The 24919-nt window shown below is 36.1% G+C and overlaps 5 protein-coding genes across 5 annotated transcripts; 1 reads left to right on the plus strand and 4 right to left on the minus strand.

Moving 5' to 3' along the window:
• Window positions 1-2395: 2395 nt before the first annotated feature.
• On the minus strand, window positions 2396-3119 carry LOC127845611 (caveolin-1-like). Its single transcript, XM_052376626.1, has 2 exons — window positions 3008-3119; window positions 2396-2773 (listed from the first exon to the last, which is right to left on the minus strand). Exons 1-2 carry the CDS (start codon window positions 3065-3067, stop codon window positions 2450-2452), a joined length of 384 nt encoding a protein of 127 aa, XP_052232586.1. The 5' UTR covers window positions 3068-3119; the 3' UTR covers window positions 2396-2449.
• Window positions 3120-6299: 3180 nt separating this feature from the next.
• On the minus strand, window positions 6300-6926 carry LOC127843953 (caveolin-3-like). Its single transcript, XM_052373859.1, has 2 exons — window positions 6867-6926; window positions 6300-6623 (listed from the first exon to the last, which is right to left on the minus strand). The coding sequence occupies exons 1-2, from the start codon at window positions 6924-6926 to the stop codon at window positions 6300-6302; spliced, it is 384 nt and encodes a 127-aa protein (XP_052229819.1).
• Window positions 6927-9621: 2695 nt separating this feature from the next.
• On the minus strand, window positions 9622-10751 carry LOC127843946 (uncharacterized). The gene is made up of 2 exons (XM_052373852.1): window positions 10458-10751; window positions 9622-10192 (listed from the first exon to the last, which is right to left on the minus strand). The coding sequence occupies exons 1-2, from the start codon at window positions 10734-10736 to the stop codon at window positions 9728-9730; spliced, it is 744 nt and encodes a 247-aa protein (XP_052229812.1). The 5' UTR covers window positions 10737-10751; the 3' UTR covers window positions 9622-9727.
• A 266-nt stretch (window positions 10752-11017) lies between these two features.
• On the minus strand, window positions 11018-12890 carry LOC127846074 (uncharacterized). Its single transcript, XM_052377253.1, has 2 exons — window positions 12862-12890; window positions 11018-12612 (listed from the first exon to the last, which is right to left on the minus strand). Exon 2 carries the CDS (start codon window positions 12608-12610, stop codon window positions 11018-11020), a length of 1593 nt encoding a protein of 530 aa, XP_052233213.1. The 5' UTR covers window positions 12611-12612; window positions 12862-12890.
• Window positions 12891-16704: 3814 nt separating this feature from the next.
• On the plus strand, window positions 16705-17315 carry LOC127843949 (caveolin-1-like). The gene is made up of 2 exons (XM_052373855.1): window positions 16705-16764; window positions 16992-17315. Exons 1-2 carry the CDS (start codon window positions 16705-16707, stop codon window positions 17313-17315), a joined length of 384 nt encoding a protein of 127 aa, XP_052229815.1.
• The last annotated feature ends 7604 nt before the right edge of the window (window positions 17316-24919 follow it).

The following is a 24919-nucleotide window of genomic DNA, read 5'->3' on the forward strand; positions in this document are numbered from 1 at the left end:
CCTCGTGACCTGTTTGTTTTACCTCACACAACCCAGAATCGAGCTTTGCCTAGATATTTTAAAGATTTAAAAATAAGTTTCGGACAATGTTTCAGTAAGATTTAGTCATAAATGTGGCTTTTATAGTTGTTAAAACATGTTTGTTCCCACTTGACCCGGATTCGAGCTAGATAATGTTCGTAGATATTGGTAAGATAAGCTACACGATCAAGTTTCAGCTACAATTTGCAAAACAATTTATACTCTAGATGGAAAACGATAAAAATTTACGATAACAAGGTATTTCTGATAATTTTGGTTTCCCATCCAATGGACAGGACATCGAACAAGGATTTGCTTGAAACATTTCAATTATTTGCGGATTGAAGAAGAGTAGCGTTCACAAATGATTGTGTATATCAGATCGATGTCAGGTGCCAAGCGCAGCCCATCTGCTGAACTTAGAACTTCGAAACATATCGCGATATCACTTAAGATACATTCATATATATAAGTTGCACGCCTATCACAAACATTGCGAGATCTCTTCAGATACAATAAGATATCTAAGTAGCACGCCTATCACAAACATTGCGATATCTCTTCAGTAAAATTCAGATATCTTAGTAGCACTACTATAAGAAACATTGCGATACCTTTTCAGATAAATTCAGATATCTGAGTAGCACGCTTATAAAAAACATTGTGATATCTCTTCAGATACATTCAGTAATCTGAGTAGCATGCCTATCGGAAACATTGCGATATCTCTCCTAACACATTCAGATATCTGAGGAGCACGCCTATCACAAACATTTCGATATTTCTTCAGATACATTCCGATATCTGAGTAGCACTCCTATAAGAAACATTGCGATATCTCTTCAGATACATTCAGATATCTGAGTATCAATCCTATCACAAACATTGCGATATGTCTTCAGATGTATTCAGACATCTGAGTAGCAAGCCTATCACAAACATTGCGATATCTCTTCTGATAAATTCATATATTTGAGTATCACTCATATCACAAATATTGCGATATCTCTTCAGATACATTCAGATATCTGAGTAGCACGCCTGTCAAAAACGTTGCGATATATTTTCAGATACATTCACATATCTGAGTATCACTCATATCACAAACATTGCGATATCTCCTCAGATACATTCAGATAACTGAGTATCACTCATATCACAAATATTGCGATATCTCTTCAGATACATTCAGATATCTGAGTAGCACGCCTATCGCAAACATTGTGCTATATTTTCAGATACATTCAGATATATATGAATCACTCATATGACAAACATTGCGATATCTCTTTAGATATATTCAGATATCCGAGTAGCACGCTATTACAAACATGGCGATATATTTTCAGATACATTCACAGATCTGAGTATATCACATACCACAAACATTGCGATATCTCTTCAGATACATTCAGATATCTGAGTATCACTCCTATCACAAACATTGCGATATCTCTTCAGATACATTCAGATATCTGAGTAGCACGCCTATCGCAAATATTGCGATATCTCTTCAGATACATTCAGATATCTGAGTAGCACGCCTATCACAAACAATGCGATATCTCTTCAGATACATTAAAATATCTGAGTAGCACTCCTATCACAAACATTGCGATAGCTCTTCAGATACATTCAGATATCTGAGTAGCACGCCTATCACAAACATTGCGATATCTCTTAAGATACATTCGGATATCTGAGTAGCACGCCTTTCAGAAACATTGCGATGTATTTTCAGATACATTCAGATATCTATGTATCACTAATATCACATACATTGCGATATCTATTCAGATACATTCAGATATCTGAGTATCACTCCTATCAAAAACACTGCGATATCTCTTCGGATACATTCAGATATCTGAGTAACACGCCTATCACAAACATTGCGATATCTCTTCAGAAACATTCAGATATCCGGTTATCCCTCCTATCACAAACATTGTGATATCTCTTCAGATACATGCAGATATATGAGTATCACTCCTGTCATAAACATTTTGATATCTGTTCAGATATATTCAGATATCTAAAATTCACTCCTATCACAAAAGTTGTTATGCAGAGTAAACTATGAAGATTGAGTGTATTTTGCGACGTTTCATCATTTTTTATGCTCCGACAAAAACGTGCTTCTTTAATTACATTTTTAGGTATATGCTGTATGCAAAAGAATAAGTATTATTGTAGAATTTAATCTTTAATGTATCTTATTCTTTCAACCAAAGTAAACAAAACTTGGCGGATTTGCAAACACGAGAAAAAATAGTCACGAAAAAACAAATTAGCAATACAATATAAATTTTAATTTTACAAATATGATATAATAATTTTGTAAAATGTATTACACATTTCTGCTGGCCATACATAAAGTTAACTAACAAATAATTTAGTTTACATGCACACTATTCTAATACAGTATCTATTTCTTGAAATTGTGGAAGAATTGACCACACGCCTCGCAGCACGGTTCAATACAGCACGAGAGACAAGTGCGGGTCATCTTTGAGAAAACAGCGCAGTTCAATTCGCACATCTTCAACATCGGTGTGATGAACCAGACATGGTAGAAGGCGACTGAGGCGAACTCGCAGCCCCACTCAGCGGCGATGCAGATGCCACACAATAGCGTAGAAATCTTGTAACAGAGTCCGAGCCAGCACGAGAAGCACGTGTACGCGAGCTTCCAGACGCAGTCGATCGAGTGCGCTCCTTCCGGTTCTGCGAGGACGTCTTCGAATTGAACCTATAAGCAAGGTAAGAATGTATGTTATTTAACATTGAATTAATATCTTATGTAGTATTCATCTTATTCAGTAAAATCAGCATTGAACTAATTAACTTTATATCGAGTAAAAACAACGCGGCATGGTTTATCATTTACTTAATGCACACTAACTTTTTTGCAGTAACGTATCATTAAATGTTTAATATTGATTTTTACCAAGTTTAGAAAATTATTTACAATCTTTTAACAAACCTTGATGTGATCGTTCAGGTGATTGGGATCGCGGTTTGTGAGATCAACTTTGTCGGCCATCGTAGAAAGTCAGAAAATTAATGTGTAATCTTTACTTCGACGAGATTTCAGGACACAAAGACTTGAAGATGGGAAGTAGGGATTTATACCTACCACCAGGGCACTGCAAGCTGATACTTTACAAGAGTATGAATAAATGTTCTCAGTGTGTGATAAACTTCAGCATCAATATGGGAGTCAGGTATGAAGGATTAATCACTAGATCAGACAGAGATAATCAGCTTGTTGAATGGTGATGACAGATTGCACTGATTGCGATTAATCGGTCGCAAAGAATTGTATTTACTGATCTTCATCTTGTTGTTTGACAAATATGTGAAGGTAGACAATATATCTCAATGTATTAAATACACGAGCTGAATTAGCGTAAGACATTTGATTAACATTGAATGTGTTCGTAACAACAATGTATTGTGCTATACTCCTTTAACATAATATTTGTATATATTTTACAAATAAACATGTGAGAATCACAATGAGTTAGTACTACTAGTAAGGCGCTAGTGGCAGTCATTACGCTTCCAGTAATATAATTGTTATATAGTATGGCGAATTCAGCAACAAATCACTAACTTTTCGTCAAACTTTTCATATATTACACTAAACCTACGGTGGCTTAGAGGTGACATTCACTCTTTTTTTAAATTGCTATCCATTTTTTTTCTATCTCGTTCCCAAGACATGCTAACTCTAGGGAACGACTTACTAACTCGTGGGAACGAGTTTGCTATGTCGTTGAAACTTTTTACTAACTTGAGGGAACGTGATAGAAAAAAAGAGATGCAAATCTATATAAAGAGGAGTTTAATGGAAAAAAGAGCGGTACAGTAAAAAAAATATGGATGCATCAAACAAAGGAGGAGAGCATTTAGCACTCTTCTATTTTTTATTTCGTTCCCACAACAAAACTACTCGTTCCCGTGAGTAAGTAAGTCGTTCCCTCGAGTGAGTATGTCGTGGGAACAAGATCGATAAAAGAAGAGTGAATGTCACCTCTTTGCCACCATAAAAACCCGTTCTGTTCCGTTTCTTTAGTTTCTTTACAGTACTGTTCAGAACAACTATGTGTGTCATCGACTGAGGTGATATTATCTAAGAAACTATGAAACTTCCTAAAGCATTATGTGGAGAGAAATTCGTGTCGATTAACCTTTTTTTAAGGAAAATGACGAATTTGCCGTCAAGAAAACAATAATAAATTCATTTTTCTAGTCATTGATTAGAAAATTACTGGGTTAAACGACGCCATATCTGCAAGTTAAGGTTTACTCGAGTCGTGACGCGTACAATCGCTGCCTCAATTTCATTGTTACGCCGGGAATAGCTGCCAAAATACAATATCTTGTTCACTACTTAAATTTCCGTTTTCCTTTTCTTGTGCATTAAATTACGAATCTTAAATTTCACGACAAGCGCTTTTAACTTGTAAAACTAAACGGTATTGCCGAGAAAACATTTTAAAAATGCACGTTAATGTGTTTTTTGCCGAAACAAAGATTGAACTGGATATTTAAAAACTTAGAAGGTTCTTCTAACATTCCGTGATTATTTCTAACTTTGCAATGTTCGTTAGTGCTTAAGGTTGCATAAAGTATGGATCGGGAATGCATTCCAGCATTCTTACATAAGAAGCCCCCCTTGTCCGGTGAGGTGGCCACCAAAAAAACTCACATGCTTCTGGGAATGGTTATTGAACCCGGCCCGTAAGTCGAGAACCGCGTGTTGCAACCACAATGGTCACCTGACAGCTTAATAAAGGCGAATAAAGCTTAAAATAAGTTGTTTGTTTAAATGATTCGCGTACTTCTGATTTCTTTTGCAAAAAACTGAAAAAAAACAATAACTATATGTTTTCGCCGATTATGGGCTAAGTTTGTGGGTCAAATACCTGGAAGATATATTTTTGTATTTACACAGAAATACTCCGGAGTGCTGTCAGGTGACCATTGTTGTTGCAACACGCGGTTCTCGACTTACGGACCGGGTTCAATAACCATTCCCGGAAGCATGTGAGTTTGTTTTGTGGGCACCTCACCGGACAAGTGGGGCTTCTTATGAAATAGCCTTAACTAAATCCAGACATTGCGATATCTCTTCAGATAATTCATATTTATGAGTATCCCTCCTATCCCAACCATTGTGATATCTCTTTAGATACATTTAGATATCTGAGTAGCACGCCTATCACAAACATTGCGATACCTATTCAGATACATTCAGATATCTTTGTAGCACGCCTATCACAAACATTGTGATATCTCTTCAGATACATTCATTTATATCAGAGTAGCACGCCTATCGCAAACATTGCGATATCTCTTCAGATACATTCAGATATCTGAGTAGCACGCCTATCACAAACATCGCGATACCTCTTAAGGTACATTCGGATATCTTACTGGCACGCCTATCGTAAACATTGTCACATCTCTTCAGATACCTTCATAAAGCTGAGTACTCTCCTATCACAAACATTGCGATATCTCGTCAGATACATTCAGATATCTGTGTATTCCTCCTATCACAAACACTGCGTTATCTCTTCAGATACATTCAGATATCTGAGCATCACTCCTATCAAAACACTGCAATATCTCTTCAGATACATTCAGATATCTGAGTATCCCTCTTATCACAAACATTGTGATATCTCTTCAGATACATTCAGATATCTGAGTAGCACGCCTATCAAAAACAATGCGATATCTATTCCGATTTATTTAGCTATCTGAGTATCCCTCCTATCACAAACACTACGTTATCTCTTCAGATACATGCAGATATCTGAGTATCACTCCTATCATAAACACTGTGATATCTGTTCAGATACATTCAGATATCTGAAATTCACTCCTATCACAAAAGTTGTTATGCAGAGTAAACTATGTATATTGAGTATATTTTGCGACCGTTCATCATTGTTAATGCTCCGACAAAAACATGCTTTTTTATTACATTTTAAGGTATATGCTGTATGCAAAAGAATTAGTATTTTTGTAGAATATAATCTTTAATGTATCTTATTCGTTCAACCAAAGTAAACAAAACTTGGCGGATTTGCAAACACGAGAAAAAATAGTCACGAAAAAACAATTTGGCAATACAATATAAATTTTATTTTTACAAATATGATATTATAATGTTATAAAATGTATTACACATTTCTGCCGACCATACATAAAAGTAACTAACAAATAATTTAGTTTACATGCACACTATTCTAAAAAAGTATCTATTTCTTGAAGTTGTGGAAGAATTGACCACACGCCTCGCAGCACGGTTCAATACAGCACGAGAGACAAGTGCGGGTCATCTTTGAGAAAACAGCGCAGTTCATCTCGCACATCTTCAACATCGGTGTGATGAACCAGACATGGTAGAAGGCGACTGAGGCGAACTCGCAACCCCACTCAGCGGCGATGCAGATGCCACACAATAGCGTAGAAATCTTGTAACAGAGTCCGAGCCAGCACGAGAAGCACGTGTACGCGAGCTTCCAGACGCAGTCGATCGAGTGCGCTCCTTCCGGTTCTGCGAGGACGTCTTCGAATTGAACCTATAAGTAAGGTAAGACTTTATGTTATTTGACATTGAATTAATATCTTATATTAGCATTCATCTTATCTTAGTAAAAATCAGCATTGAACTAAATAACTTTATATAGAGTAACAACAACCCGACATTAGTTATCATTTACTTAATGTACACTAACTGTTTGGCAATAACGTATTTATTTAGTAACTGTGTAATACCGATTTTTATCAAGTTTAAAAAAAGAATTTACAATCTTAAAACAAACCTTGATATGATCGTTCAGATTATTGGGATCGCGGTTCGTAAGATCAACTTTGTCGGCCATCGTAGAAAGTCAGAACGGTTAATGTTAACTCCTTTATTCGACGAGATTTCAGGTCACAATGAATTGAAGATGGAAAGTAGAGATTTATACCTACCACCAGGCCACTGTAATCTGATACTTTACAAGAGTGTGAATAAATGTTCTCAGTGTGTGATAAACTTCAGCATCAATATGGGAGTCAGGTATGAAGGATTAATCACTAGATCAGACAGAGATAATCAGCTTGTTGAATGGTGATGACAGATTGCACTGATTGCGATTAATCGGTCGCGAAGAAATGCGTTCACTGAATTCCATCTTGTTGTTTGACTCAATATTTTGATCCCATTGAATACACTAACTTTATGGGCAAATTTAATAGGTTAAAATTTATTTGATAATCAATAATTAAATAATCAAAAACAAGTTTTTATGAATTATTAGTCCTGGGTACATTTATATAAAATGGAATACAAGTCATAAAAGGTGAAAACGAGTCAAATTGTGTGTGAAAATTATAATTAAACTACTATGATCCATGACTTCAATACTAGACATCAAATTGTATGTGACTCCCGTGTCCTTACGTGCGTGCCTACAGCATTCTTTTAGTGCGCTAGGTCATGGGACTTCCAAAATGTGTTAAGTCTCTATAAGTCTTCAGAGATGCATGTATACCCGTTTAAGCAAAGTCTATTACTCGTACAAGCATTTTGCTTTGCTTCCTCACCCTGATTACAAGCGTATCAAGAGTATTGTGCATTGTGTGTACATTTGTCTTATTTCCAAAATGGCTTCAACGATTTCTGTTTTTATAATAACGTAAGGCTTTTGTTATATTAATTCGATACATACAGGCGGAATTCAGTGTACAAATACCGCCGTATCAGAGACAATGCGCGTTCTTACCTGCAAAATAGTGGATCAAGAGGACAAGCTTAAGGTCTGTTTTTGTATATTTTGTTAGTCATTTTTATTTTTCAATAACTTCGTTGTAGCTATTTTGTAACTTCTTATAAAAAATATTCATCATTAAAAACTTATTCAGGCAACAATTATTCGATATTTTTCGTCATGGTTTCAATGCAATTAATATTTGACCATAATTAGTGCGTGTGTAGATAACGGAGCAGCGCTAACAAGTAGTGGAGAAATCCTCTCATGGTGAATCCAAACATAAAAGCTATAAATGTAACTAGAAAACAATATTACACATTCACGTGTATAATACATTTATAAAAAGTATTGATTCTGTTAGTAGTTCCTTTTTGTCATATTCATAAAAAGTTTCTGTTATCGTGGATAATCAAGATCGTTGACAGCATTCTTTTTCTGGTGAAAGCGTCCAGTTTAGCGTTCCCAGCTTGCGTTTTGGCACATGGCGTAAGGAACATCAGACATCATTAAATGAGTGTGTTCGACCAGGTGAAAACAAATACTGGAAGTGCGTACATAGACACAACGGGAATTTTCTCAGCTTCCAAGAACAACGTCTACGGTTTCCATCTGTCAGTCATTGTCGTGGTTTTGAATGTTTTGTACTTTCATATCGTCAAGAACGGCGAAAACTTTGACACGATGGTTATATATGGCAACGGGCATTTCACCACTGAAGGCGAGTTCTGGAACATTGAACTAATGAAAGGTGACGAAGTTTGGATCCGAACTGAAACGAACTACATTGAAGGGCATCTCGGTATCATTTAAGGAAGGTGTAACACGCAGGTTTCGGGCTTCTTAATCATCTAGTCACGCTTCAGCGGTTCAAATAATATCGAATGAACAAATGATTTAACTGCACTTACATTATACACTGAACAGCTTTTCTTATTTGACACTTTTAGTTGTTATATTCTCTTACCAGAATTTACGAATTTACATGATATTTTGGCCAGGTATTTTTCGTATATTAGCATAAATATCTTCTTCTTCCCGTCAAGTGCAAGGATTCTCTGCAGCATCGACGCATTGTGACTGTACAAAGTCGTTGTGAGGTAGAAAAAACTAAATGAAGGATAAAATCAGGTAAAAACTGTGCTTTTGATCTAGGACTGAGTGACCAGGCAGGCGTTGAAGCTGTGTCAAAGGCAGCTGTTTCCAGAGTCGGTTGGCTGCTAGGAAGAAGGAGTGCATGTACAGGTCTCTTCGGCAGATTGGAACCAGGAAACATACAAATGTCCCTCTCTGTAGGGACACAGTAGCTGGGTTGAGGTAAAGGTTGCCTTGTATTTCTAGGAGATAGTGGGTTATCCTGTACATCAATACCAGTCGGGAGTCAGTACGCCGGGTTTGCAGGGATCGCAGAGAGGCGATCGTTTGGCTTGTGCTGCGTCCTTCACATCAGTCGGACAAGTTTTGTTTCGTCTCATTACCCTCTCCGAAAATGCAGACGTAATCTTCAGATATGTTTATTTAGCATAATTATTAAACCTGTCACAGTATGATTTCATGTGCGCCATTATGGCCCTCTTGTTCAGTGTTTTGGGTTATAATTATGCCTTTTTTATTAACAAATATTGATTTTATTCTGCGACAGTTTATTCCTTCATATACTCCGACAAAAACATAAGTCGTTAAATCCGTTACAATATGTTCGTTGTTTGAAGTACATATATGTGTAAGCATTTCTAATACTTCGATTGTTTGATATTATTCAAAACATTTTCTGTAGAATAAAAAAAAATTACATGTTCATTGTTATACCACATGTGCATTATTGTGCATGTATTTGTAACATTTTTTTATCCACAAGTACACACGGTGCAACCCCTTGTTTAAACCATTAATTGTAAAAAAGTCGACAAATCAATCGATTCTCAGATTTAAACACCCTCACATCGCTGGTAAATAATCTTTTCTTCGTTTTCAGCTTCATTTTCCACATCGTCAACCTCATGCTCTGTATGTTCTTCCGATTCCAATGACTCTTGCTCTATTTTGAAATCCTCTTCTGTTACAGTCCTGTAGTAAAGGTAACACGTTATAAGCGCCTGCCATTTTGCTGCATTATGGTCAGGCCTTTTCGTCCAGGAATCTTTGAATAAAGACATTGCTGACTCCAAGTGACCCATATCTCTTAGAATTGTTCCCACTAAATTAAAGCCAGTCTCAGCATGACACAGGTTGAAGTCTTTCTCCAAAAAAATGTTCAAGAACAAAAATGCATCGTTCCTGTCACGTCTGTGTCCCAACTTCTTGTGGACCAGGTAGAGCATGTAGTACAAAAGAACTTTAGAGTCGACGGCAACGAAATCAAACCAAAAATTCACATCTTGGCTAAATTCGGTCTGTAAAGTTCATAATAGATAAAGACAGTTTGCATAAATATAGAATAGTATTACAAATATGTAAATATCTGTATGGTTATCAGAGCAACATCTAGATCAGTTTACATAGTGCATATGTCGTTGTGTCCTGTTAACAAGGGACGCAAGACCACATACCTATTACGTTTTAAATGCTATCGATGTTCATTAAAATTTATTCAGAAAACCTTCTTTAATATGAAAATGCAAAGGATTCAAAAGACCACCTAACAAGCAATAACCTTACCTCAGAACAAAAGGAGCGGAACAACTCGTATTGGAGTTCTTTTGGAATTAAAGGCATTTCTGATGGCAGAAATATGACGCATGCACACGTATTCTCGCGTAACACTTCCGATGACGTCATTTTGTTGTTAATGATTTTGTTCACGAGTCTCTCATTGATCAAGACTGTGTGCGTAAAATCGTCCCTCTTTCTGCCACACATACCGATAGTAATAAGATCCGGAGCAATCTCTCTTTCTTTGTCATTGAGTAGCTTCAAACAGTCTTCATACTTTTCCATAGCATACAGGATAGCGGCTAGTTTAATTGATCCCGAAAGTGCATCTGAAAAAAAAAACGCAACAACTTTGATATGAAATATAGAAACATGACGAAAACTGTCAACTTAAGAAATCAATTGGTTTGTTTCTGTAGTAAATATATACTAAAAAAATGGAAGAAATAAGTAAAACAAATTTATTTCAAAGTTTTATTGTGTATATGCAATTTGCAATACTATTTTAGTGAATTTAAATGGTAAATATATGATATTATAATGATTATGTATCATCTTGACTTATGCTACATATTTGTAAAATTACCTGAGTGTTGGCCAGTTTTTAAATGCGCCATCGCCTGTTCGTATGTGTCGCCATTGGGCTGCAACAACGATTTAGATGCAAGCTGCGAGCCATAACTAGTGAGTAGGAATGGAAGAACATATTCACTGGCTTGCTGAACGTAATTTAATTGCTGTGACGTCATTTCGCTCATCTTGGTGGTATTTCGCAAGAGCCCGATAAGTCTCCTGTGATATGTTATACAAGTATCAAGATCGTCACCCGCACTAACGTGTTGTAGCAGACCAATCCAATGGTATGCTGTTTCACAGATAAACGAATAGTGCAGCCTGTGAACAGACAAATGCAGTGTCCGTTTAGCTTCTCGAAAATAATTATCGCTTTCTTCAGCATGATCTGGCATTCCCAAACCGTCTGCGACGCAAGGTTCCAACGAACTTCGAAGCAAACTCCCTACTCTGTCACATTTCAATGACCGTAAGTATTCTATGGGGTCTTTCAGAATATTATCGATAATACATGTCACCATTTTGCATATTTGTTTGCTTCCCTTCCAAATGCTTACAGGTGGCATGAAAAAATTTGGGACGAATCCATTCCGAATCCAGATCTTAAGCAAATGCAAACATTTCACAAAACACGCAACTAAATTGCTTCCCACCCATATCGATGAGTGAGTTTGCTCAATTGACCAAAAAATGCTTGTTTTGCACTGATATGAGGTGAGTGACTTGCCAGGAACTACAGGTTTGACAAAGTCTTCCTTCACCATTTTCAAAAGAATGTAACATTTAAACTGTGTTGGGTTCAAATTCAGCATGATTTTGCGTTCCTGTAGGGAAAACGACAATCGCCATTGTAGATGCTTCTCTTGTGTTTCAGAATGTCCCGTGGGCACAAAAAATATACCGAATGAACCGAAATCCCCGGCCATGTCTGTACTTGGAAACCCATACTTTCGCTTCCTTGTCAAAAATTCCTCTGCAACTGATGGCCACTTTGCGCATCGGAAAGAAGGAATATAGTCGAGATCAGTAAAACCAGGTCGTTTAAAGGTTGTAGCAGCAGGTCCGTTCCTTTCATCCTGGTCCATGGCGTCTACCATGCAACTGTTTGTGATCACAAATCGTCCGTTAATGTCCATGCATATATTAAAAAACAAGTCCGGGTCTATCGGTTCTGTGTCAACTGCGGACATGAATTCCAGTTTACAGAAACCTATCGGCGTTTCTTCGTCACTGAGCATTATAAGATATGTATAATCGGCATCGCCATGTTCCGTTCTGTACCTGACGTTCATGTCATCGAAGCGTACATCGTCGCTCGTTTCAAACACCGGGTATATTCGAAAACACATCATTATATCAGTATCAGAATTCATTCCCGGGGTGGTAGTTCCTTCAGACATGCTCCCGAAAGTATAAATAGCAACATCACTTCTCTCTATGACGTTCGTAAGACTTGCAAGAACATCGCCAACAAGCGCTTTATGTTGCCTGGTGTGTCGGACGTATTCAGAAGCTCCGGCAACATCGAGGACTTTAAACAAGTGCCTCGAGACAGAGGCCATATCTTTTCTGGTATAATGCGCCATTCCTAGAAGGAAAACATTCGTATTTGTAAATATATGCATACATATGGACATATTATACTAGTATTGCGTTATAATGCTACGTTTCTTGAATATTTATATTTTTAACGTTTAGTAAGATTACAAAGTACAGTACAAATTGCTTTTTTAAAACAATCATTTCTTACTATGTCCTTGTAAAAATCATAGCACAAATATGAATATTCTAATACTCCAACAAAATTCAACACACAAACAACACACATAAATCATACCGCGACAACCGCGTCCTAAGCAAATAATATGCAATTTACGACTGTACTTGTAATCAAATTTCAGTGCATGTAAATGTCCTACTATTGGATTTTAAAGGGAGATTATACGATTTTTATACGTGTTAAATTATAATATATTTATAAAAATATGTTACAATAACACACAATAGGCAAGAAAAATTATACATTGAAGACGAATTTCATAAAATGCAGCAAAGAAAAATAAGCGCCCCGAGCCGATTGTGACAAAAGTTATTTCGTACATATTTTCCTACAATAACCGAAGCATTCGTCTTTTTATTAGGATCAGAGTAAGTGTTCGTGTGCCGTTTGAATAGATATCGTTGCAAGAAATTAAAATGATCCGTTAAACTAAATTTAGATTCACATCGTACATGCATGATATAAATGCTGGCGAATTCGCCTGTACAGACATTTTCGATTTCAGAATTAAAAATCTGGCTTAATTCGCATTTTTCGACAAAGGTTCTTCTTAACTTTTATTTTAATTTATATTCAAATATATGTATAATAAGTTTTTTACATATTTTATATAAATTTATAAATATTTGACAAAATCGTATAATCTCCCTTTAAAGTATAGTGTTGCTATTATAAAAAGAGCATAGCGTGAAGTGCGTCCAATTGATCGTCTATTGGAAATGTTGATCAATAACATACTGAATACAATCAGATATGGCCAATTGTCATTTATGCGGTTGAAACTACACCGAACTAAATAAGTTTAATTTTAGTTAAAGCCATGTCACATCACAATATAAAATAAACCATCCAAGATTGACAATTAATTATGGTAAAGGGGAATATCAATAATATGTGCATGTATAAAAATAATTCTAATGAATCACTGTTTTCAATTAGATATGCATCTACATGTAGTTAGGCCACGACTTTTTTTTTTATTGGTTTACAAAAATTATTTTGAAAATGGTCCATCGGGCGGTCGAAAAAAAAAAAAAAATCATTGGAAAAATAAGTTAATACTAATAACATCAGAACAAAGACATCATATCTTTTATAACCTTAACACAGAGACGAAAAATCTAATAATGCAATGAAACACATCTATATCTTCAAATGAAATGAGTCACCTAAAAGCACCTTTTGTAACATCAGGCAATTTTAAACACTCCATTAAATGACATGCGTTCTTCTCCCATTAATTAAACGAAAAACTGCGCTTCATTTCTGTAATTCGATGCGCACCATTACGCAATGCGATGCCCGTTGCATAAATCTTATATAAGATAAACTACTCATACACAAAGTATGTGTTTGCTCTTATTGGACTTATGACATCGTCCATGAAAAAAAATCGAGGTAGATCGATCCCCGCGTCGTCGCGGTAATGTTTGTTTAAGTTGTTGTTGTCATGAAAACTCATTGATTTACAACGCAAAACGTCTTATTTAAACTGACGCGAATTAATACAATCATATTTGTCAACTTGGCTTTTGCTTTATTTTGATAATTTAATCCAAAGTTTAATGTTAGCAAGTGTTTTTACTGGAATTGTAAACAAGGAGCCAGTTAAAGTCTTCCGAAAATGTGCAGTCTCTGTGAATTGACAGTGACGTCATCAAAGGAAAGCCGCTTGCTGTCTGAAGCAATAAAGCGACAAATTTCGCGCCTACAAAATTAGCTTCCTTTGTCTAGCAATCAACATGCCGAACCAATCGTGCGTTTGTTTCTCAATTGCAATCCTCCAATTTAATAATAGCACGTGCATAGCTCCGCCTTCGAATCTTTTGCAGAGAACGGAGGCGGAGTTTAACGGTTAATTGAGCTAGTATTTTTAATACGCAAGTTGAGTTCCGATTTGCCGAAATTACTCGGCCCTAAGCATTAAAACGACAAATACATTTATCAATGATTTTCCGAGATGAACCGATTTGTTCCGATTTCCAAACTTTCTGTACAGTTCCTATAAACTATGGCGGACGTGTTTACAAAATTCCTAAACACATATATCGTAAATAATGGCAGTGTTTTATTGGATTATTTATACTAATTATCAAATTGCAAGGTAATACTTTTTTGTGTACTATAATATCGGGTATGTTTAATATAATAAACATGTTAAACAATATAGTTGCGTCACAGACTCGGAAATAAATTTTGATGCGGTCGACATTTTACTGACGCTGATTTTCCTATTGTCTGTAATTAAATAAATTTTGAGAAGTGCCCATAAAAGGACTGGTACATACTGTGTAACATTGAAAAATATCCCGATCTCTGTAATATATGTGAACCAATCGTTGATTGTACTTACTTGATTTTATTCGCAACCGTACTCAAACCGGATCGTTTTTATTTCTCGTTTCGCTCGTTTTTCAGTGCGGTCGGGAATAAAATATATATAAAAAAGACGATTTTCCGATTTTATTTTTTTTCCCATTTTCCAAAAATTAGGGTCGGCGGTTTTGTAAACCAAGAAATATAAAAGTCGTGGCCTTACACTGTTATATTGATCAGATATGCATCTACATGTAGTTACACTGTTATATTGGTTCAATCGTTAACAAACATATCACATTTCCCAGACATATTTTTCCGATACACGTCTCCAGTTGTATACCAACCCACTTCTAGACAAAGAGCCTTCTTCAAAGTAAAACATTATTACACCGCAGTAGCATCGATAGTGCGCAATCTTATAGCGGTGCTTCATTTAAATTCCATTCATGACGATACTTTTAATATCACATAATTGTCCATTATTTTGAGATGTGTACACTTCTATAGTTTTTGCTCAAGATTGGAGTCCTTAATCAGTTGTAACGGCACGTTCTCGCGCGGTTCTCTCAATACGATAATTCATACTCGTTCACGAACCTACTTCATCAGGCGACGAAAATACTGATGATCGTTACAGAAAAAAGAGTCTGAAAAATAAAAATCGAAGACAGGGATCGATTTACGATTCATGATTCAAAGTATTGTTTACAGTAGACCGCTTCTCCACCAACTGTTGTAGCTCTTTTGGTAACAAGTAACTAAACTGATCAATATACAATTGCTTTAAAGATAGGAAAATACTACAACAATGCACCGTCAATTGCCGATACATATCTATCATTTAGTTTCATTATTAGTTTAAACCTATTATAGTTTAAACCTATTATAAGTTTAAACCTATTATTTTAGCTCGATTGCATCGGCTCATTAAAGCGCTTTCGAGTCCGTTTCCTGGGCATACTTAGTGTCTTTGGGGACGATCTAAAAAAATGCTCCCACATTGGGGATAGAATCCGTGACCTCCCGGGCGCAAGGCGTACACCTTATCCATTACACCACGGCGACAAGTCTCATTATTACTCTACAAACCGGATGTGTATATTCATTCATTGATTACAGTTACTAATCGCAATCAATGAAGACACGTAATGCTAAATAAAGGGATTTTGGTTATTTTAATATGAAAATTCAAATACATGAATCTATGAATTTAGCTTATTAAGTTAGTGCATTACATGAATTAAAATATTATATCAGCCTTCACATCGTTGTCAAACAACAAGATGAAAATCAGTGAATGCAATTCATCGCGACGGATTGATCGCAAAGAGCGCAAGCTGTCGTCACCATTAAATACACTGATTATCTCTGTATGACGTAGAGACTAATCTTTAATACCTGGCTCCCATATTGATGCTGAAGTTTATCACACACTGTGAACACTTTATTCACACTCTTGAAAAGTATCAGCTTGCAGTGGTCTGGTGGTAGGTATAAATCTTTACTTCCCATCTTCAAGTCATTGTGACCTTAAACCGCGTGGAAGTAAAGATTTCACATTAATTGTTCTGACTTTCTACAATGGTCGATATAGTTGATCTTATGAACCGCGATCCCAATCACCTGAACGATCACATCAAGGTTTGTGATATGGGTTTAAATAATTTCTTAATTCAGTTAAAATCTGTTTATTTCTTTTCCTACTATATTACTGTAATACACTTAATTGCATGCGTAGTAAGTGATAACACATATCGTGTTGTTTTTAACTGCATATAAAGTTATTGAATTTTTGGCGAGGTTAAGATAAATAAGAACTACATTTAATAATAAATAATTGGTAAATTTTACACACCCTTTATTTATAGGTTCAATTCGAAGACGTCCTCGCAGAACCCGAAGGAGCGCACTCGATCGACTGCGTCTGGAAGCTCGCGTACACGTGCTTCTCGTTCTGGCTCGGACTCTGTTACAAGATTTCTACGCTATTGTGTGGCATCTGCATCGCCGCTGAGTGGGGTTGCGAGTTCGCCTCAGTCGCCTTCTACCATGTCTGGTTCATCACACCGATGTTGAAGATGTGCGAGATAAACTGCGCTGTTTTCTCAAAGATGACCCGCACTTGTCTCTCGTGCTGCATTGAACCGTGCTGTGAGGCGTGTGGTCAATTCTTCCACAATTTCAAGAAATAGACACTGTATAAGCATGTTGGGCGTGTATACAAAATTATTTGTTAGGTAGCTTAATTTATGATCATCCATCATTTGTAATATATTTTCATAACATGATACATATTTTGTAGAAATAAAATTCATATCGTATTGCATATATTGTAGTTTCGTGACTGTTCTCTAGTGTTTGCGAATCCGCCAAAGTTTAACAATCTAAAATTCTGAATAGTTTTTAATTTGTTTTAAAGATTAAGTTGAGTTGCTCGTGTGACTCATGGAGTTGCTCATGAGAGTCTGTTGTTTATTTGTCATAAACTTCAACCGGATATTTTTTAGATATTAAATAAAGACAAATGAAAAGTGTTTATCAATTATGTATAATGGAAGCGGTTAGTTAGAGAGAGAAGTTTAAATGGTGCTATAAACAAAACTAGAAAGATAATAAATATTATATTTATTTCTTATCTCTTTAAAAACGATGAAAATATTTATTATTTCATAAATACGAATTCATTACGAATCGAGGTGACTTACATCCTTACTAAAATTTATGCAATTCAAATAATAAGAATCACAGGTTGTTAGCGTGTGGCTATGATATTAATTAGTAAAACATCATTTAAAATTTAAAATAAAGAAGTATGGTACCGAGGTCCGTTAAATTTGTAGGGAAAATGCCCTTTACTCCGTGAAGATAACAGTCTTCGATCGGGTCTGATCGATGACGAGTAGGTCAAACGAATTGAATAAGACCGAGTTAATGGACATCGCTGCACAATTGATGAAGTTATGGTTGTTCAAAGCGATGCACCCTGTTTTCGGGTCGTTTTGACTTGAATACCTTGTTATATATATATTTGATAGTGAAATTAGTTGTTCAGAGAAGTTGATTTCTCGTTATAATTTGATTTTTTCCCCATTTAAAATGATGTTTTTACTAATAAATATCATAGCCACTCGCTAACCACCTGTGATATGAATAATAATTGAATTAAAGATGTAAGTTTTTGTAAGAGCATTCCACATCATGCATTGTCAAAGAATATACTCATTATAAATAATTTACCCTGCATAAAACGCGCATTTTTAATGCATAACCCAAAACACTGAAAACAGGACCTGGAAGGCTAAAAGCGCTCACCTTAGTACATATAAAACCTTTTAACACAATTCGCCGGGACTGATTGTCGCATTAAATTTAAGCTGTAAGCCAATTTTACCAAAGTGTTTTCTGATTGATGAAGCAATTGTATGTGTATTTTCGTATTAAGCCAGATGCTAAATTACTTGTGTACCCGGAGGATGCTCCACCACTCATACATAAATTAAGGTTGAATGGGTCAAGTTCCCCACAGGTACTACTTCCCCGTACAGGCCCGTACCCAGGCCATGGGCCCAGGGGCCCGGCCCCCCCCCAGCTGGCTGTCGAATTATGATTTTTTTTTAAATAATGGGCCCATCGGAATTTTTTCTCTCGTGAAAGGGCCCACAGGACACTTTACCTCAATACAAAACAGCAGCTATGTTTTATTGTCCCTGATAAACAAGGGGATTAGCGCTCGCCAATGGAGATAAGCCCCTAGGCAATGTTTTCTTATCGACTCGTACACACATCCCCTATCAGTCCCCCATAGTGATCCTAAATGCTTCATCTATCGATGGTTGATGTAACATGTATTTTGATTTGTCAAGGAAAGAATAGCAGCGAATGGAAGCAACTGCTACAGGAGGTCGTAGACTATGGTCTGATAATTGCTGACGCAGTTTTTTTTCCTTCTTTGAGAAGGCCCTATCCCCTAGACCTACATTTCCCCTTTAAAAGTTTGATTTTTTTTTTGGAAACCTTTAATTGGGAATGTTTAGGTCCAAATTGGGAATAATATATACTTTTTTTTTACATTCCGAATGGGGCCCTGAATTTAAACGGGAACAGAAACACCGACAAAGTTATTAAAACTGAGTATTTATAATTTTTGAAAGGAAATCACTGAAAAAGATTTTTTTTCTTTCCGGGATAATCTTTTAGTATGTTGATATTGCATTAACAAATATAAGTCTATATGAAGTGAAAACATCAAAAATAAACAACGGTTGCGATAGACATCTATAAACTGTTAGATGCCCATACTATCACTTTAAACTATTTGTTGCCTTGAATTTGTTTGAAAACAGTAAAATATGTTAAATTGATTATTTAAGACTTTCATTATTTCCCCCCAAAATTAGGCGTTTCGCGCATTTTTTCCCCCTAAAAAGGCAAGGTCTTTCCCTAAAATCAGATAATAAAACCTGTGACGTTATTGATTTGTGAAAAAAAGGGTGGAAACAATTAGAGAGGTGATATGGATAATCGTCATTAGTTTAAACCTGTAAGTTTCAGAAATCTAAAGCTTTTAATATTGTTGTGAATTCACACCAATGTTTAAAGCTTAAGACTTCCGAAAGTTGCTAATTTACTTGTTATATTCCATAAATTTATATCACAAAATAAGGTTGTTATAAGCATAAAAACTCACCTTGCAAAGTGCCAAATTCAATTTTTGTTATATATAATGGGAGGGAGGACCCCTCCGAAATCCTCCCCGGTTGGCCCCCAGTCAAAAAATCCTGCGTACGGCCCTGCCGTTCCCCGGGTACTTTGAAGTATACTTCACCGTACACCGATTTTCAAATGATACTTTTTGGTACCCCGGTGTATTTACAGGTATCCCATTTTTCCTAAAAAAAAATTCGTACCCAAAATTTTGGCACCCATTTTTTTGTACCCAATTTATTTGTCGTACCCAAAAAAAAATTGCGTACCCAATTTTTTTTCGTTCACAATTTTTTTTTCGTACCCATTTTTGGGGGCATATTTTTTTCGTACCCAAAATGTTCTTACCCAATTTTTTTCGTACCCAAAATGCTCGTACCCATATGTGAAAAAATGTGGGTACGAAAATTTTGGATACGAAAAAATTGGTACGAAAATTTAGGATATGAAAAAATTATGCCAACAAAAAATTGGGTACGAAAAAAGTTGGGTACGAACATTTTGGCTACGAAAAAATTATGCCAAAAACAAAATTGGTATACGAAATGTTTTTAGGGTACGAACAAAAATTTGGGAACGAAAAAAATTTGAGTTGGAAAAAAAATGGGTACGAACAATAATGGGTACGAATTTGTTTTATTAGAAAAGATAGGGTATCTGTCAGTATACCGGGGTACCCAAACGTATAATTTGAAAATCGGTGTAAGGTGAAGTATACTTCAAAGTACCCGGGGTACGGGGAAGTAGTACACGTGGAGAACTTGACCCATTGATTCAGCCTTATTGAGTAGACTAGGCTAGACTCACGAAAGTTAGACAAATTTTGTATTAAAGCTGCAACTTCCAGCTTCGTTGTGACTGAAATATTTTTCATTTTGGCGTGGTCTTGTGTTGTGTGGGGGGGGGGGTGGGGGGTGGGAGCGGAGTACCCGGAGGAAACCTCACGTATCCGTTATGGAGACCACCAACCAAACTCGCATGCTGCCTGGAAAGGGACTTTCATTAGCGTCGCCTAGGTGTGACGCGAATGTACCAACTACTGCACTACCTGGACAGCTCGATGAAGAAATTAATCAACAGATACATTTTTATGCTGGTGATTAGCACACTTTGTGAACGTGTAATCACAACTTTGGTATGTTCTCATCTATCAAGGTTAGGTATCGGGTATGTATGCACAATCGCCACCCAACAGGCCAATGTGACATCTGCTCAAATAAATTCCGTATCAAACCATGTGCTATCGCTCAAACACAGTTCATAGCTTGAATGATGGCGGACAAAATTGATCGAATGAACCTTGACACGAATATCCTGAATGTTTTCATTAAGGTTTGTTAAACGGTGTAGTTATTATTTAGAAATCTGTTGATACTTTGCAATTAGCTCTAGTATTTATTTGTTTTGTTAATGTTATACTTAATAAGAAATGTCAGTATCATTTAAAATCCAAGACTATTCACCTTATTTAGGTTTCATAAATTTTTATTCATACTTTTATATTCATTTTTATTTCAATGATCCGTTTTTTATTTAGGTTCAATTTTAATTTTTAAGACGTTCTCGCAGGACCGGAAGTAGCGCACTCCTTTGGTCTGGAAGCTCGCCTTCACGTGCTTCTCGTGCTGGTTGGGCCTCTGTAAAACAAGTCCAACGGTATTTTGTGCCATCTACATCGCCGCCGAATGGAGCTGGCTGTGAGTTCGCTCGAGTCGCCTTCTACCATGCCTGGTTGATGCTCACTATGTGTCAGTTGAACTGCGCCGTTTTACGAAGATCGCGCATCTCGATCTGAATCGAGCCTTGCTGCAAAGCGTGTGGTCAAATCATCCACAATTTCAAGAAATAGACGCTTGATTGAAATTCTGTGCTGATAGGTCGGATGAATATGTTGATATTATTGATTTAAACACAATACAATTAAACTGTGATATTCTTAACTTGCTTGCTTATTGCATATTTGTACAAGTTCTGTTCATATATAATCTCAATACTTGTTGGTATTATCGCTATTCACGTACTCTGCAGATTTTCAGCCTGACGGGGTTTTAATTCTTAATGCGCCCCGGCTGAAGATGTCCTTGCTCTTCGCGTGTTGGTTGAAGTAGAATTTGTTCTTTTCACGACATTCTACAACTTCGGTGCGACATTTTAACTTGTTGTTTCGGGTTGTCGCTTTAAGTTTAATAGGAATAAGTGTTTTTGCGCTTCGACCTATCAAACGTTGAACCAGCGATCCGATGTTGTCGCGATGTTGTATATTTCTTAGTTCTATCAGGGCTAAGTAACTGTTCGGCTACACTGTTTTGATAAGAATGTTCACGGTGTGTAAAGCCTTTTCGGCAAAGCCGTTTGCTTGTTGGTGCAAAGGCGTCGACGCAATACGGCTGATGCGATTGCTTTCGATTTCTTAAAATTCAGCACTAGTGAACTGTGGACCGGTGTTCGAAATAAACGTGTCTATGATTCAATTACAAGTCACGTTTTGCTTGACGGGTTTTAAGACGGTGTTCGTTCGAGTGTATCTTTGCAATGGTGCTACTTTGATCAAGTTGGAGAACTTATCTATAATACGAGGTAATGGTTTCCCTCGAGTTCGCATATATCCATTCTAACTCTGCTCCAGGGTAAACTCAAGAACTGTTTGGAGAACAATTAGCTCCTTTACATCATTTCGTGATGCATAGGACAAGCATTACACTTACCCACAACATCTTCATTTTTTTCGTTCATGCCGGGAAATAAAATAACTCGCTCGCCCTCTTTTTACAGTTAACTGCACCTAAATACGACTTATATATCGCTTTCAACGTGTCTGTTCTCATTAATTTCGGGTGCAAACGCATTCCCCTCGATTCAGAGCTCCATTGTAGATTGATATTTCTTCGAGGTTATCCCAAAACGGAACGGCTTCCACGGAAACTTTGCACTAAGTTTTTGGCCATTGTCAAATTGACTACTTGAATGTTACTTAACTGACGAAATACCCAAAATATAATGTTAGGACAATTAGAAAACATTTCACTTTCAAAGTTTCAAAGTTTATTGGCAATCCAACAAGCTGCCTTTGGCAAAAATACATATACAAAAAGCAGAGGAGTAATATAAAGAAAATCATAAAAACTTTCCCCCTAATTAACTATCAGTATGAAAGTATTTTTAAATTTTTAACCTAATGGGGTTGATATTTGTATTCAAAAGCAGTCAAAAAGAATAAGTAATTATGATTAAATTGCAGTTTAAATTATAATTTTAACATACATACGGGCGTTATAAAATCAACGTTTTAAAGCACGATTAAATACAGTTGTTATAAACTTAATTAAACTATATGCAAATATCTTCTGGTATAAACTTTGCAGCGAACCAGTAAAATATCTAAATCGCATCTATCTATCAGCAATGTTTACAATAACACTTGTCTTATAAATCCCCTTTGTAGTGCAGGGGGCAAATACTAGCGCCTTAGTAACTTGATACCTCTTAGTCAATGTTCGACTACCTTTTTGACAAGAAATAGGATAAATAAGCGAAACGTGCAACTAGTCGAATATTGCCTAATGTCAATTACATCTAAAATGGTATTGCTTAACACAAACTTTGCAAGTCGGTTGATATTTCTAAGTTTCTATCATATTAAAACCTCAACAGTTATTCTTCTTTCTTATAGATGACGTAACCGATAAAACAACGAACACTTTCTTTACACCGGGTGAAGTGGGATTTCAAACTAGGTAACTAGGTCAAATTAAATGCTCATCTTGTGATTATTCTAGTGGATGCATATATATGTTTCAATTTCTTTGTACCCATAATATCTCGCCCGCGTTCGATAATGAGCCAACAATCTCAATCGGTAAAATTAAAGCAAAAACTTGAGAGACTACCTTGATTGTTAAATTTCATAAAAATCGGTCTCCACGTTAATACCCATTATAACTGCGCCAAGTTTGAAAATGGGTCACGTGAGGTCAAAACCTATGTCTCGATGTTAAATTAATTTGAAAACAGCTTGTAACCACTTAAGATGCCATTTTATTGTCGAATCTTAGTGAAACTAGTTACGAACACTAATCTCAATTATATTCCGGATTTTTTTTTTATTAAACTGGGTCATGTGGGATCAAGATAAGGCCGAAATGTCTAATAAAAGGAAACAACTTGTGAACACTATAGAAGAAACATGGTTTTGCGAGATCTTCTTGAAACTTGCTCTGAACATATTGTCTATGCTGTTTTTCCGGCAAGTGAAGCGGGGCAGTGTTGTTAGGCTGCTATAGTTAAACCATTTGAACATTATAGAAGTCACATTTGTTTACTCACGCATTATGAAACCTGCTCAAAACGTTACAAAAATGTTAATATCTGAAATGAATCCGAAACGAAGTTGGTTTTTAAAACCTTGGTTGAAAACTGGTTTTTTTCATACGAGTCAATTGCGAAACATTGTGAACAATAAATGCTAAGAATAATTTAGTTTCTTAGTGTCGTGGTTGAACGCCCTAGCTAAAAAAATTTATATGGATTGACCTGTGATGCAAGCGGTTGGGCGACGTCCACAAATTTCCGCTCAATAACTCATATTAATGGGATCATTATTAAACTCGGTGATACTATTTATATAAATATCTTCTCTTCAAATGTCAACAGTCAGCCTGATTGTATCAAGCACATCTGAATTATGACCCTTGTCATAATTATCCAACAATAGCCAAAATTACTTTTTTACTTGTTTTTATAGCGTGTCAATCGTTGCAAAATTCAATTGTTCCATATTTATATGGTATATTTGGTATATGCTATCTGGTATAATTATATACATGTATATATACCATACAAATTTGGTAACATTGAATTTTGCAACGTTTGATTCGCCATACGCTCTCTAATTTTTAATAGTTTATATCGTATCATTGAAACTCTAAGTGATAATTTCTGTGAGCATATAATCTCCATTGCCAGAGTAATTGTATGAACCACTTGTGAATTATGATCCTTGAAAAATCCCCAATTTTGCAATTAATGCTGTCTTCTTTTCTCTCTTATAGGTGGTTTTGGTCAACAATTTAGCTATTATTAACCAATATTTATA

The sequence above is a fragment of the Dreissena polymorpha genome, chromosome 9 (genome assembly GCF_020536995.1).
Source record: "Dreissena polymorpha isolate Duluth1 chromosome 9, UMN_Dpol_1.0, whole genome shotgun sequence".
Lineage (NCBI taxonomy): Eukaryota > Metazoa > Mollusca > Bivalvia > Myida > Dreissenidae > Dreissena > Dreissena polymorpha.

Excerpts from the sequence above, each read along its gene's own strand:
- LOC127846074 (XM_052377253.1), bottom strand. The coding sequence starts at position 12,610 with ATGGCGCATTATACCAGAAAAGATATGGCCTCTGTCTCGAGGCACTTG.
- LOC127843949 (XM_052373855.1), top strand. The coding sequence starts at position 16,705 with ATGGTCGATATAGTTGATCTTATGAACCGCGATCCCAATCACCTGAAC. Across the intron at positions 16,765-16,991 it reads ACCTGAACGATCACATCAAG|GTTCAATTCGAAGACGTCCT; the intron begins GTTTGTGATATG and ends CTTTATTTATAG.
- LOC127843946 (XM_052373852.1), bottom strand. The coding sequence starts at position 10,736 with ATGGAAAAGTATGAAGACTGTTTGAAGCTACTCAATGACAAAGAAAGA. Across the intron at positions 10,193-10,457 it reads TCCGCTCCTTTTGTTCTGAG|ACCGAATTTAGCCAAGATGT; the intron begins GTAAGGTTATTG and ends TGAACTTTACAG.
- LOC127845611 (XM_052376626.1), bottom strand. The coding sequence starts at position 3,067 with ATGGCCGACAAAGTTGATCTCACAAACCGCGATCCCAATCACCTGAAC. Across the intron at positions 2,774-3,007 it reads ACCTGAACGATCACATCAAG|GTTCAATTCGAAGACGTCCT; the intron begins GTTTGTTAAAAG and ends CCTTGCTTATAG.
- LOC127843953 (XM_052373859.1), bottom strand. The coding sequence starts at position 6,926 with ATGGCCGACAAAGTTGATCTTACGAACCGCGATCCCAATAATCTGAAC. Across the intron at positions 6,624-6,866 it reads ATCTGAACGATCATATCAAG|GTTCAATTCGAAGACGTCCT; the intron begins GTTTGTTTTAAG and ends CCTTACTTATAG.